Source organism: Lepisma saccharinum, chromosome 3, assembly GCF_977018435.1.
Source record: "Lepisma saccharinum chromosome 3, izLepSacc3.1, whole genome shotgun sequence".
NCBI classification, from domain to species: domain Eukaryota; kingdom Metazoa; phylum Arthropoda; class Insecta; order Zygentoma; family Lepismatidae; genus Lepisma; species Lepisma saccharinum.
In genome coordinates this window covers 84,628,798-84,640,228 of record NC_139231.1, presented here as the reverse complement: position 1 = coordinate 84,640,228, position 11,431 = coordinate 84,628,798, and the positions used below count along the sequence as shown (strand labels likewise).

Below are 11,431 nucleotides of genomic sequence, written 5' to 3'. Positions count from 1 at the left end.
CATATAATTACATTTCAGGTTGCCTATTGATTACAGTCACTTTAGACCTACTCACAAAAGTTAAGATTAAATATAGCAGATACAATGTCTTGATTGGACATATGGGTAGGAACAGATGAATATTATAAGATAATTGAGATTATGGTAGTTGCGTGCCTAGAGCATAGAACAGATGTGGAGTTGAACAAAAAGTATTAAACGATAGAATAGCAAATCATTTTTTGGAATGAACTTCAGGTTTTTTCTGCGTGGGAGAAAGAGAGCATTGTCCATTAACAAAAGTTGTAGTGCTTCCTTAAGCCTTACAATAGGCACATTTTGGGCGGTCACTAGGAGCATGTTGAACAGCTTGATTCCCATAGATTTGTAACTACTCTGTGTTTTATTTAATCTGACTGTTTGCTTGTCCATATTAGGTAATTATTATAGGCAGCTTGGAACAGTCATTACCTTGAATTCTTTAAAAATAGGCTTATATGAAACAGATTAGTCAGTAAATCAGATCGTTGTACTTATTGCATTTTTTGCCAACTCAATACATTCCAATACATTCGCGAGCTACGTCGTGAGAGAGTTCCGTAGGTCAGAAGTCCATGAAAAATGTATGGTATGACTGTAAAAGAGGATCCTTACTGAAACATGTGGTAAGCCCGTAAGTAAGTGTATCGGGTGTTCTTTTATTGCTACCGAGGAATGGGGTGTCATCTGCGTATAGAACTGTCTTTTGAGGAATGAAGTTAGATAGATCATTTATATGGATAATGAATAGTAAAGGACCTAGGATAGAGCCTTGGGGAACTCCACACCTTACAATTTGGAAGTCAGGTTGTCTATGCTAACAATTTGGTGTCTATTTGATAAATATGACTTTATGAGAAGGAGTTGCTTTTCTGAGACACCGTTTCTTTATATCAATATTTGGTGGGATACAGAGCCTTACTGAAGTCAATTAGTGTTGCCATAACGGAGAGTTTGGATTCAAAGGCATGTATGGTAGTATTATGGAAATTACATTTTGGTGTGCTCAATAATAATATAAAATTACACTAATTGAATTAAAATAACATTAATTAAATATGTAAATTAGTTAATATTGTATTATTATTATTACATGAATAGGTAAAACTATGTTAAAAATAGAATTATAAAAGTACGTATTCATAATTTATCTTACGTATAGTGAAGATCGCCAAAATTTGTATAAAAACAAGGAAATGTCAAATAGATAAAGAAATGAATAGCAAAGAAAGGAGTTAGATTCATTTGAGGAAAATTAAAGTTCCTGATTAATATTTTATGCATATTACCATAAGTAATAGCACAGACAAGGCTATGGTACGAGTGTGCATAAATCTTTGGAACTGCCCTTTAAAGCCGTATGATCCAAATTTCTCGCCTTCCAATAAGTTCGGCTGTAATGAATAACCATAGATTATGTAACAAATGCTAAAAAAGTATATTTTCATTATTTAAATAGGGTACTTGGTAAGTCTTTCGAGGGGGGGGGGGGTCCGGACTCCTTGACCCCCACCTAAATACGTCCTTACGTGTTCGATAGACGATAGTTGTTAGGACTGGATTTATTTCCCTGAAAACAGTTTGGATGTTACTAGTGTCTTGTGTTATATGGCTGATTTTATGAGATTGCATTGAGGTGTTGCTTTCAGTTTCAGGTTTGTTGCCTACTCCAGTGAAAGAGTTTTAAAAATGTATCCGGAGTGATTGGGATATTATTTTTGGTTTTGTGCATCCCTGTACCTATTCACAAAAGTTAAGATTAAATATAGTAGAGACAATATGTTGATTAGACATATGGGTAGCCATCAAACAGAAAAAAAACTTTATTGAAAAAAGTTGTTGACCACTATACGCTGTCAAAGCTTGTGCAGCGACACGCTAGTCTATGTATGTTGTTTATAGTATAGTGTATTTGGAGATTCGAGATGAGACCGAGACGAGACATACTTATAATTCGAGACGAGACCTAGAGCGAGATGGTATATACAACTCGAGACGAGACCGAGACCCTACAAATTCTTGTCATCTCCTACCATCCCTACAGGGAAAAGCAAAACAATAAATTGTAGTTACTTCAGATAAACATCGGAAGAATTGTTACGTAAATAAAATAAAAACAAAAACTCATATTAGCGTCTAAAATATATGAGGATACATTACATTCGTATCTGAAAAACGAAAAGGAAAAATTAGTCCTGAGATGGCAACATTGCAGGTAGAGCTGTAGAGTGTTCGATCTACCAGGAAGACCCCTGGAAGTAAGGTTGCCCGGTGGATGCTGAGAGGCCTCGCCCTCTAATATTTCACGTCCGGAGACGGCGCACTACCAATTGCCTACGTCGTGGTAATCGTTCAATTCTCCCTCGGTCGGAATCCGAAGAGTGATTAATCGATGCTGACTCGATCGGATAATGTGATCAATGAATCGGAGTTGCAGGTACCGTCTCAGAACAATGACAGTGAACCCGTCATGGAAATTCGACTCCGGGGGATGCCGCAGTCATTAATGGATTCGGGGTTTAGGGGATCAAAGTGCCATTGTGACGCCGTCTTGTGTTGCCTTCGGGTAGACGCCACACAAGATGCACACTAGTTCGTTATTCGAATGCGGATCCCATGTCCGAATCTCGAATCCTAGATACGATATCTAAATGGAACTGATATCCTGACCCTAATCCTGGTTTCGACATCCAAATCTCGTAGAGTTCCACATATTCTCCATCTCGGCCATACTTGGAGGTGATGTGATCAGCACCACGTTCAGGCCAGCTTTCCTCCACTTCCCAAAGGTTGATCCTCTCAACCCCCGGAATCGTACCCGCTGAATGCAGGGGCTAGGTGAGCCTCAGAGTCGGTCTATATGCAGGAACATTATCTGAAAAAATCACCCATACTGCCAATCGAACCAGTCTCCCGCATGGCAGTTTGACACCATATCGACTGGACCACGTAACCCCAAATTATGTTATTTCTTCCCTATGTATCAATCTATTTATAGTGAAATCGCGGTATCTCCCGGCGCGGAGACCGCCTTTATGGCAGTGACCCTCTGTTGCCGCGTTTACCTGCGAAGGAACTCGCGGTCAAACAGCCAATTACACCCATCGCTTGGGCAAGAGGCGACAACGTTAAAATTCCCCCTCCCCAAAGCAGCCATTAGGGAAACAGGATTTTGTCAAAATAACCGTCCTGTGCTGTGATTGCACACCGGTTCCTAGATTGGCTCTACTGTGGACGAAAGTTAAACTGGTTGCTTAACTTTAAGGATATGAGCGCTGGACGCTGGCAACCCACTTAACCTCCCTCTACCTCCAGGTTGCATACAAGCTGCAAAAATTGCTGTTTTATCGCAATTCTTAATCGCTCCGAAAGTAGGGAGGAAGATTCCCCGTGTGCAACTGTGACCTCCCAGCTCCGGGTACCTCCCGCAAGGTCTGCCACGTACTCCAGCACGAGTAAAAAGGCGGTTACTCGGAAAATCATCCTCTTTGCGCTTCACTCCGAAATCTTACTTATCCAAGCCAGGTTTCTTGTTTTTGCTCTTGTGTAGTTTTCTTGCCCAAGCAGACAAAATCGAGAAGTCGCCGGCTGAAACTGTCTGCATCATACGATAACAGAACGAAATGAAGAGCAAGATTGAGATGAATGAATGTTGGATACTGGAGCACTCTGGGAAATTAGAGACCGATTTCGATGGTGTTTAAGGCACACCAAGGGTTGTAGCGCCAGAATAAGAGACACACACACGAGATAGAGAAGTTGAAAAGAGAGAGGAGGAGAATAGGGAGAGGGAAAGAGATGGAGAGAGGCAGACAAGTAGCTACATAGAAATAAGTAAATTCATATATAGATAGATAGATAGATAGTGAGAGAAAGAGAGAGATATTAGCACAGAGCGAACGAGAAAGAGCAAAAATACAGACAGAGACAGACAGACAGACACGGAGTGAAAGAAAAAGGAAGAAAAGAAGCACAGCGGGAGAAAGAGTTAAAGGGAGGGAGAGATAGAGATAGGAAGACACAAAGAGAGAGAGAGAGAGAAATTAAGGCAGGAGAGTGAGATAAAGATAAAGGCACAGACTCAGAGAGAGAGAGAAATAAAGACCGAGAACGAGAGGAGATGGAGAGAGAGAGAGAGAAGGACAGAAATAGGAAATAGATAGAGAGATAGGTAGAGGGAAAAAGAGAAGGAGAGAGAGAGAGAGAGAGAGAGAGAGAGAGAGAGAGAGAGAGAGAGAGAGAGAGAGAGAGAGAGAGAGAGAGATGCATTAACATTACAATTTCGTTTACTTCCTTCCACAACAGTAAACAACATTCTCATTTCGTGCGAACCCATGTTGAACAGTCAATATTCTTTGCCTAGGAGTTCGGAACTTCCCTGCAATTCTCTCTTCTAAGTAACGAGCTCCATCGATAGAGTCCGCAAGCAAAAATTGAGGAGAAGCAGAAGGCAGCTGTCGTTATGAGAAATGGAGGAGAGGTAGTGCCACACCCTCAACTGGGAAAGGAACAGCCTAATTCAGCCGAGATCCACGATCGTCGAAATTAAAGGACACAACCAGAGGAAAAAAACAATTTCCAAGTGGCCATATTCGGAATCACGTGCAACGAATACATCACGCCTCGGTACACTCATCAATCGAGAGCAACGCCCCTGCCATCACGTTCGTTTCGAAAGGGGGGAGGATCCGCACCCCCCCTTTTCATCACGCCCCTCGCCTTTCCCTCCTGACAAATCAAAATAATGCCTTATCGAAATCGGAAGCTTCAAATCGGAGCTCTGTGATCGACAGTTAGGGGCGCTTAGAAAAATTGTAGCTGGGTGGAGTTGTCGGCGATAAACATCTGAGAGGTGTAGATGAGGGAGGGGGTAAGGGTTGTGCATGACACGGTGATTTTTTTTTTATCCCATTTAGGGCTAAATGATGCTTAGGAGACGGATTCTGGAAAACTGTTTCTTTGATTAACGAAACGTAGAGATTGGAGTAGGGGCACAGTATTGTTGAATGGCGTGGCCAGGAGCTACATAGAACTAAGGGGTATTAGATTCCCATTTCTTAAGATTGCTTTAATGGAAAATCAGACCGAGGCAACCACTTAAGTATAAAGAAAAGAACGAGACGAGACGTTCTGAGGCGAGACCAAGACTTTCCATCTGTCACTTTTGTCTCGTTCGAAACTTCTTAATTTATTTACCCCTAACATTACAGATGCAGTACTGAATGACTAGTTTTTCTTTTCTGAAGCAGTAACAGCAGGAAAACAACAATAACAACAAAACAAAATAATACAAATCAAACTATTCATATAAACTTTTACCTAGTAATACATCACCGTCAGTGTTCAATATGTAGACCTTCTTGACGCAAATCAGTTACAATAATTTCAATTGGTAGTGTAACAAAATGTAATATGAGAGGGAGAACCTAGTAACTTGTTGTCCGTGTTGGGGACATTACTAGAAAGGAAACTAAATTTTTGTTATGAAGCCATACCGCAAATCTTGACGTTCTAAAAAGCCTGAAGCCAAAGGCCTGCTTTCAGCTATAAAATCGTTGGATTTCATTGTATGTTTATCAGTATTTTCTGATTGTCTCCGCCCTCATAAATGTTTTATACCAGTCCCCTCAGAAAGCTGATACCTCAATAGCTCAAAGTTCCAGTGTAGCCAACGGAGTATTAAGGAGTTTGAGTCCCAGCGAAACGAAAACACTTGGGACAGAAAATGGAATGGAGTAAAAGGTGTAGACAAAGAATTAGGTCTAAACGTTTTTGAAGGTGGAGGTGAGATGAAAGAAGGTACAAATCCAAAACGGCCTAGACTGATATCAAACAAATTATATGTTTATCTGGTTTGTTCTTCAGTTGGCCAGAGAACCAGAGAAGAGACATCAGCTGAAACACTTTCTACATTTCAAAGTGAAGAAAACTGGAAGAAAAAATACAAGTGTGATTTTGTTATCCATTGCTGGATATTTTGATTGGTGAACTGAAAATAATATTTTGTGGTGTAACTTTGGAAGTTGTTGAATCCAGTGAACGATTTATTCGTCTGGATGAAGAAGGAGCTGCAAGTTTCATTGAGATTTACTCCATTCCTGGTATTGACACAACAATATTGATGGCAGAAATGACCACTTTAAGAAATGTAATGGAAAGTTCAGGTTTGAGTTTGATAAGTGCGCCTTCGAAGAATATTGTTCTAAAGATGGGACACAGTTTTGAGCAAACATACAGAAACACACACAAATTTTAGCATTCTTCAGAAAATTGCTCTTACCCTGCCATCAAATAGTGCCACTTGTGAGAGGACATTTTCTGCTATGAGGCGAATCCGCAACTGCTTGCGTTGTACGTACAATGAGTCAAGAGAGAACAATTTAATGATCTTATACTTTGAGTCAGATGTTGTTAAACTAATTAACTTAGACGATTTGATGGATGTTTACAGTTTGAAGAAAGAAAAACGTAGAATGATTTTGTGTTGAGTCAACAGTTATTGTTGATGCAACAAAAGAACTTTTCAATTTAATTTTTCTAAAATTTCTGAAGCTTACTATTGTACCGTAACTTTTTTAAAGTAATACGAGTATTGTATCAATAAAAAATTAATGAAATGCAAAATGCAATAATCGTACTGTTTTGCTTCTTTTAAAACTGACAACCAATATATTAATTAATATTTGTTTATTTAAGCGAGGAAATTTAACATTTTCAAATCTAAAAGGCCTAAAACTCAGTGTTTTTAAGTTTTTTTTTTTTTTAATTTCCGGGGGAAGGCCTCCGGACCCCTTATAAGCTAGGTGATATTAAATAACCCTCAGGTACATCATATGCTTCTCCCAGAGTCTGCCCCCCCCCCCCCAAAGCAAAAGCTCAAACTCCGCTCATGGAGGTTGGTCACAACAATACCGGACTGTCACGGAGATGAAGTATTACACGTGGCAGGTGTTACGCTGTTCTAGTCCTACCTTACAATATCTGGACGTTGTTCGTCCAAGAGATCATTAATTGTATACTGTAAAAAATATTTTCTAACGTTAAGTTTGTGACATCATAAAATTTACTGGTTGTTTTCCGTAGTTTAAGTACTCTACAGACAGTATTTTAATTGTGAATAAGACTAACTTAAAAACACTGAATCCAACATCTAATTTGCAGACACTTCTGTACATGATAACAAGTAATTTCAAAATGGGAACTGTTGAAAAAACGTTTATTGTTATAATGAGACAGCAGATTGATACTAAAACGTGAAATAATTTAAGTTAAAGTACAAATAGGAATTGTTATTCAATTAACAACGGGTATATGCTACTACAACTGGAGACCAAACCATATGCCAACAACAGAAACGTGGTGAAGCATTAATTACCTTCGTTTGTTATTGTTCCTTTAATTAGTTTTTACGACATTACTTTTACGGTAATATCACTAGCGTCCTACTTAAGTGTGATTTCACTGTAAAATTACATTCTTTTTTAATCAATAGGGCAGAAAATTTATATTTGAACGCGGATATCAGTTTCAGAAATTTGACTTGAATTTGTCTTACTTGAAACCATAAATAAATAAATAAAAAATACTGTACATAATACCGAAATTCTTTAAGAAAATAGTGGAGATATTAATTTTATATTTCAGTTTCCGACCTGTCTTTCTCTGGCGTAGTCAAGATGTATTTTTTACCGCGTCGGCTTAAACTTCGATAAAAAAATGAAAATTTATTAGGGGAACCTGTCATCTGCAACTATAATTTAGTCATAAAATATACAACTTTTTCCAGAATGTTATCGAACTTATTACACTCGCTTAGCAGAATATCTACGATATAGTCTAGTTCTTCACAGAATATGTACAAATGTTGTGAAATTCGTGAGAAACCCTAAAAATCATGGACAATAAAGACTTATAATTATTTGGAGACTTTTTTGGCTGCGAATGGCGTTTGTTGATGTTATCATAATAAATAATAAATAAACCATGGCTCGACAGCCCTCGAAAGAGCCTGGGCCTATCTCCCTTCCACAATCCTACCTAGAGGTGTGGAGTTCTTCAACCGGTAATGGGGTGACGTGGGGTCAGCACGTCTAACCCCCAGCCCTTATAGGAGATTTCCGAGACCGGGTTACGCTACTCACTCGTAGCTCCCCAATTTCCTCACGATGGTGCGTTGCCACCGGTCCTATACACCGGCCGAGAACCCAGAGACAGAACCCAGGCGGACTCGAACCCATGCCGTCCCGCAGTCGGAGCTCAATGCACAGCGCCTTAGACCGCACGCCCACAGAGGACTGTTGATGTTATCGCGATTGCGAAAAATACGTTGTTCACATGTAGGTCAATACAACGTTTTAAAATGTTGATTTCAGTTACATCTCTTCACATGGAAACAGGAATCAATAATTTCAGAATTTGAAGCCCGTGACCGGTGAATCCTTGCCTGCCTATGCCAATGGTGTTTTCTCGTATTAATACTTTTTAACTCGATGGAACTGTAAGATTTTCAACAATCTCTTTCAGAAATTCCACTTTTATGTATCCATTTGCTCAACGTCCAGTAACACACCTCTTCAATACTGACAAATCCTAGATTAAAAATTTAAAAACATTATTTTTTTCTACGATTCCACAACTTTTAACGGCGTTTTAGACTTTGGGTTGCTACCTGTTTGGTATGGAAAAACTAGTTGCCATGAATTCCAAATGATCCAAGTCAGATTGTGTATTTCGGTTGTACAGTCACCGGTAAAAAAAAAATCGGACACCTATATCCTGAAATGTTCGTTTCCCTGTAAGGCATTGTGTGTTGCCTAACTTTACGGCGATAAATGGATTTTAATAACAAATTCTCAATGGCAAACTTCTCTCACAGCCGTTGAGTTAGGCAACACATATGTCGCCTTGCAGGGAAGGGAACATTTCAGAATCTAGGTGTACCATTTTTATTGCCGGTGACTGTACATCTAAACGATACTCTCTCCTACTCTTGGCGCAGCACCCTTTTCACGGAAAAGGTCTGTCTATTGTGCGGCTTTTGATGGGGTGACGCATGATCAGCGCGTATCGAGTGTCATCGCCGCTCTTTTCTGGCTTTCGAAATCGGAGTCCACTATTACTGCTTTCAAGTAGATCGCGAATTGTTCTCACGATGCTGGATCAACCATGAAAATTTAATTCCCATCCAGGATCGAACTTAGGACCGCTCGCACCAAAGGAGAGAGCACAAACCGTTCGACTAGGCGAGAGTTCTGATCAAAATAAAATATTATTTTCTTCTTAATTTTTATTCTGTTTTGTTATTTTTATTATACATAATTTCATAACACAGCTATGGCAGTATTTTTTAATTAACGTTTCAGCTTTCACAGCTTCCCCTTACTTGTAAGTATAGTTGTGTAAGTTACTCAAAAAGTAAGTATTTACAGTTACCGCTACTTTACTTCTGGAAGTAACGTGATACCGTTACTTTGTCATGTTTGTACTGTTTACACAAATACTACATCCGTTCTCTGCAGTGCATTTTTTTTTTCAGTTAAACTTTACATGCACAAGCGCGTTTGGTGGGGGAAAAATCTTCCAGTTCTGAATTTATCAAGGTAGTAATGCAAGTTAAGCAACACAAAGCAACGAAATACCTTTTTACCTACTCCTGTAACGCAAGTACCGGAAAATTATGCGATACTCGCGTTACGTTGTTCCCAAGTCTGTTTGTCAGGTAGTCTTCCTTTTCTTTTACTTGCAAAAATGCTCATCAGCTTTTGGATAATCGATTACCCTATGAAAGCATGGGTTACAAGCCGGATTACACACACAGATTAATTAACTGGACCATTTTAGCTTCCCGCACGGAGAAATTACCCGACCAATTCAGCTGAGTGGCCAGGGTTAATGAGTGCTCCCCCACACATACTCACAAAACACACTCATGCGTGCATGCAACCCAGGGACGTCTTTTCCCACATCGAGAGGGACACGTAACATGTGTGTTCGATCAGGTAGCCCCTCCCACAATCTCCAAGCCCCGCCCCGACCCGTCTCGGGTTACGTGACTGACGTCGTTACCATGGCGACGCCTATTGTAGTGTCGTCGCCGCACGCCGTCCGGACCAATCAGGCGCTCGCATCTCGCGGACCGCTCCGAGTGCGGCTGTGCCGGGAGTCAGTTCGATAGAGTCGCGCGCGCAATAGAGGTTGTCTTCTGGCCGGTGTCGTGCAAGGGGGATAGAAAAAACGTAACGTGAAGAGAGACCGGTGTATGTTGACGAGGTGGCGAGTTTCCAGTTCCCGATGATAGTGGGACCGATGTCGGATTTGTCCGCTGTGAATGCTGGCGTCATGGGTCCCGGCGTTGCGGCTCTAGGTCCTCAGTCACCGAGCACCATGCTGCCTTCCTTCGGCTTCACCCAGGAGCAGGTCGCCTGCGTCTGCGAGGTCCTGCAGCAGTCGGGGAACATCGAACGCCTCGGCCGTTTCCTGTGGTCGCTCCCGGCGTGCGAGAAGCTCCACAAGAACGAGAGCGTCCTCAAGGCGAAAGCCATCGTCGCCTTCCACCGCGGCAACTTCAAAGAACTCTACAAGATCCTCGAGAGCAACCAGTTCTCGCCCCACAACCACCCGAAACTGCAAGCGCTCTGGTTGAAAGCCCACTACATCGAAGCGGAGAAGCTCCGGGGACGCCCGCTCGGGGCCGTCGGCAAGTACAGGGTGCGTCGTAAGTTCCCGCTCCCGAGGACCATATGGGACGGCGAGGAGACGAGCTACTGCTTCAAGGAGAAGTCCAGGTCGGTGCTGAGGGAATGGTACGCGCACAATCCGTATCCGTCGCCGCGAGAGAAACGGGAGCTGGCGGAGGCGACGGGGCTCACCACGACGCAGGTCAGCAACTGGTTCAAGAACAGGCGACAGAGGGACAGGGCGGCGGAACAGAAAGACACGTAAGTTGAGACATTTTATATTACCATTTTTCTAACGTCTTCAAAGCGCATGGGTGTATTTAGAAATGTCAGGACCGCTCTCAGTACCAAAATTAAATAAGCAAAATACTTGTATGCAGTTTGTTTTTCAATATGAACTGTATGTAAACATTTGATTGTGTTGATGGTAAGTATTCGATTGGAATGAATCAATTTTATGCTGACAGTGTTTACGAACACGAATGCATAATAATAATAACAATGGTGTCATGCGACACTAACAACCTTTTGTTATCCTTTAATTATTTATATTGACATTAGTTTATGAAGGAACAGACACATTTTTAGTGATTTTAACTAGAACTAAGGGAATACACTTTTATACAAGTGCATGTATTTACGTTTCTCGCCATCGGTTTTATTTCTGCTGAAAGGGTAATAATAATAAATTAAGTATTATTGATACTACTATTATTAATATTCAAGGTTCTCGCTGG

The 11,431-nt window shown here is 40.9% G+C and overlaps 1 protein-coding gene across 1 annotated transcript in view; it reads left to right on the top strand.

The window, feature by feature from the left end:
* The first annotated feature begins 10,201 nt into the window (after positions 1-10,201).
* The window catches only part of LOC145985202 (homeobox protein six1-like), a 70,254-nt gene continuing 69,024 nt past the window's right edge, over positions 10,202-11,431 (top strand). The window contains exon 1 of the mRNA XM_083118941.1: positions 10,202-10,955. Coding sequence (XP_082975067.1) covers positions 10,309-10,955 — 647 coding nt within the window. The 5' untranslated portion in view covers positions 10,202-10,308. The remainder of the gene's footprint in view (positions 10,956-11,431) is intronic.